The sequence below is a fragment of the Octopus bimaculoides genome, chromosome 2 (assembly GCF_001194135.2).
Source record: "Octopus bimaculoides isolate UCB-OBI-ISO-001 chromosome 2, ASM119413v2, whole genome shotgun sequence".
NCBI lineage: Eukaryota > Metazoa > Mollusca > Cephalopoda > Octopoda > Octopodidae > Octopus > Octopus bimaculoides.
In genome coordinates this window covers 84,977,309-84,979,812 of record NC_068982.1, presented here as the reverse complement: position 1 = coordinate 84,979,812, position 2,504 = coordinate 84,977,309, and the positions used below count along the sequence as shown (strand labels likewise).

General features: G+C 37.6%; 1 protein-coding gene across 6 annotated transcripts in view; it reads left to right on the top strand.

The window, feature by feature from the left end:
• The window catches only part of LOC106878085 (mitogen-activated protein kinase kinase kinase 4), a 309,575-nt gene that overhangs the window by 252,918 nt on the left and 54,153 nt on the right, over positions 1-2,504 (top strand). For 5 of the 6 annotated variants that reach the window (XM_052978397.1, XM_052978396.1, XM_052978398.1 and 2 more), the window contains one exon: positions 918-1,133. The exons of the other annotated variant lie outside the window; for it this stretch is intronic. In XM_052978397.1, coding sequence (XP_052834357.1) covers positions 918-1,133 — 216 coding nt within the window. The remainder of the gene's footprint in view (positions 1-917; positions 1,134-2,504) is intronic. 6 annotated transcript variants of the gene reach the window in all.

Genomic DNA, 2,504 nt, shown 5'->3' with positions numbered 1-2,504 from the left:
TATATTCTTTTATTTGTTTCAGTCATTTTACTGCAGCCATGCTGGAGCACCACTTTTAGTTGAACAAATCGACCCCAGGACTTATTCTTTGTAAGCCTAGTACTTGTTCTATCGGTCTCTTTTGCCGAACTGCTAAGTGATGGGGACATAAACACACCAACATCAGTTGTCAAGTGATAGTGGTGGTGGGGAGGACAAACACAGACGCACAAATGCACATATATATATATATATATATACAACAGGATTCTTTCAGTTTCTGTCTACCAAATCCACTCACAAGTCTTTGGTTAGCTCAAGGCCATAGTAGAAGACTCTTGCCCAAAGTGCTATGCAGTGGGAGTGAACCAGGAACCATGTGGTTGGTAAGCAAGCTATTTACTACACAGCCACATCTGCATCTATGTATTTATATATATATTATTATTATCATCATCATCATCATCATTTAACGTCTGGTGTCCATGCTGGCATGGGTTCGATGACTTGACCAGGGCTGGCAAGCTGGAAGGCTGCACCAGACTCCAGCCTGTTTTGGCATAGCTTCTACAGCTTCCTAATGCCAACCACTCTGAGAGTGTAATGGCTGCTTTTACATGCCACCTACATAGGTGCCATTTGTGTGAGACTGGTATCTGCCATGACTGCAGTTTTACTTGGCTTGCTGGGTCTTCTTCTCAAGCAACTTGGTCTTATATATATATATATATGTGTGTGTGTGTGTGTGTGCGCATGCGCACACACACACACTTGCATTATCAGTTCTTCATCTAGAAGTCAGAAAACAAAGCCAACCATACATTAGTAATAGCTTTATATCATGCTAGCATGGAAAGCGGACATTAAACGATGATGATGATGTTTTTTTTTATCTTTATGTATGTTCATATTTATATCTATATCTATTTTTTCTTTAGCTGGTTCTTCTGATTCATTGTCAACATCAGCTGCAAAAGACAGGCATAGCAGAAGTGCCCATATTCTGCAGTCTATCAACAATCTTGAAAATAAGCGGAATAAAAAGTTACAGAAATCACATATTATTGGGTATATCACAAACAAATCTTCAGATTTGGATTTGCGTATTCGAGTGAGGCGAGTGAATTTCAGATGGCAGAGAGGCATTAAAATAGGTATGTTTCTGTTCTGTTCACTGCTATTTACTATATTATCTCTCTCTCTCTCTCTCTCTCTCTCTCTCTCTCTCTCTCTCTCTCTCTCTCTCTCTCTCTCTCTCTCTCTCTCTCTCTCTCCCTCTCTCTCTCCCTCTCTCTCTCTCTCTCAAGCATCATTAACCTGTTACTTCCATTCTTTTGATTTTTCTTGCTAAGTCTAGAAAAAGAGCTGTGCCCCTGCTTTTGCAGTGATACCAGTTATGTTCTGCCTAATCTGCTGCATGTTGATAGTTGCTGGCAAGACATGAACAAGGAGATTCAAGAAGGCTTATTATCTGGAAAGGGAAAAGTGAATGTTGTGGTGTGTGTGATCCGGTATTAGATACAAGGGTGATGATGAGAGGACAGGAAATGAATGGTTACAAGTGCATAAGTGGAGGTGGGATGAAGCCAGCCACTTCCAAAAATAAATAATCTTTCTTTTGATGAGGTCAAACATGTCTGTGTGAGCAGCATCAGCAGCATCCCATAAGTGGGAACAGTACCCCATTGTGGAACTCACCTAAGCTTTGTAGATTGTCAGATGTTGTTGAGGGATGAAGTATTTCCTGGTCCTTAAGAGAATGACCAGTCTTTGTTATTCACCTCTGTGCTAAAATTGTGCTTTCACAGTTAATAAGGAGAGATCCTTATTAATGGTGCAGCCTAACATATGGAACAACCATGAGTGTTCTACTTGAGTGTTGCTCATGTCAGGTCAGTCCTGGCCCTGGTCCATTCCAGTCTGTATATGTATTTCTATATATATATAATATAAATAATATATAAATATATGCATATATCCATACATATATGTACATACCTACATATATATGTATATATACATGCATATATGGGTACAGGACCTCAAAAAAACATTAAACACAATGAGAAACGAAAACATAGATTACAAACTTTTTTCGAACAACGAAAAAAACAAAGAAACGAGACATGCAACATAAAGAGTATACCCCTTTGTCAGTTGTCTCTGTTTCATCTACTCCGCATTGTCCTTGCTTTCGAAATGCGGAGTAGATGAAACAGGGACAACTGATGAAGGGGTATACTCTTTGTGTTGCATGTCTCGTTTCTTTATTTTTTCGTTGTTCAAAAAAAGTTTGTTTTCTATGTTTTCGTTTTAATGTTTTCATTTCTCATTGTGTTTGATATTTTTTTGTTGTCTTGTACCCATATATGCATGTATATATACATACATATGTAGGTATGTACATATATGTATGGATATATGTATATATTTATATATTATTTATATTATTATATGATTGAATGCCACGCATCCTTTTCCAAGTAAGTTTTATCTATCTATCTATCTATCTATCTATATATATA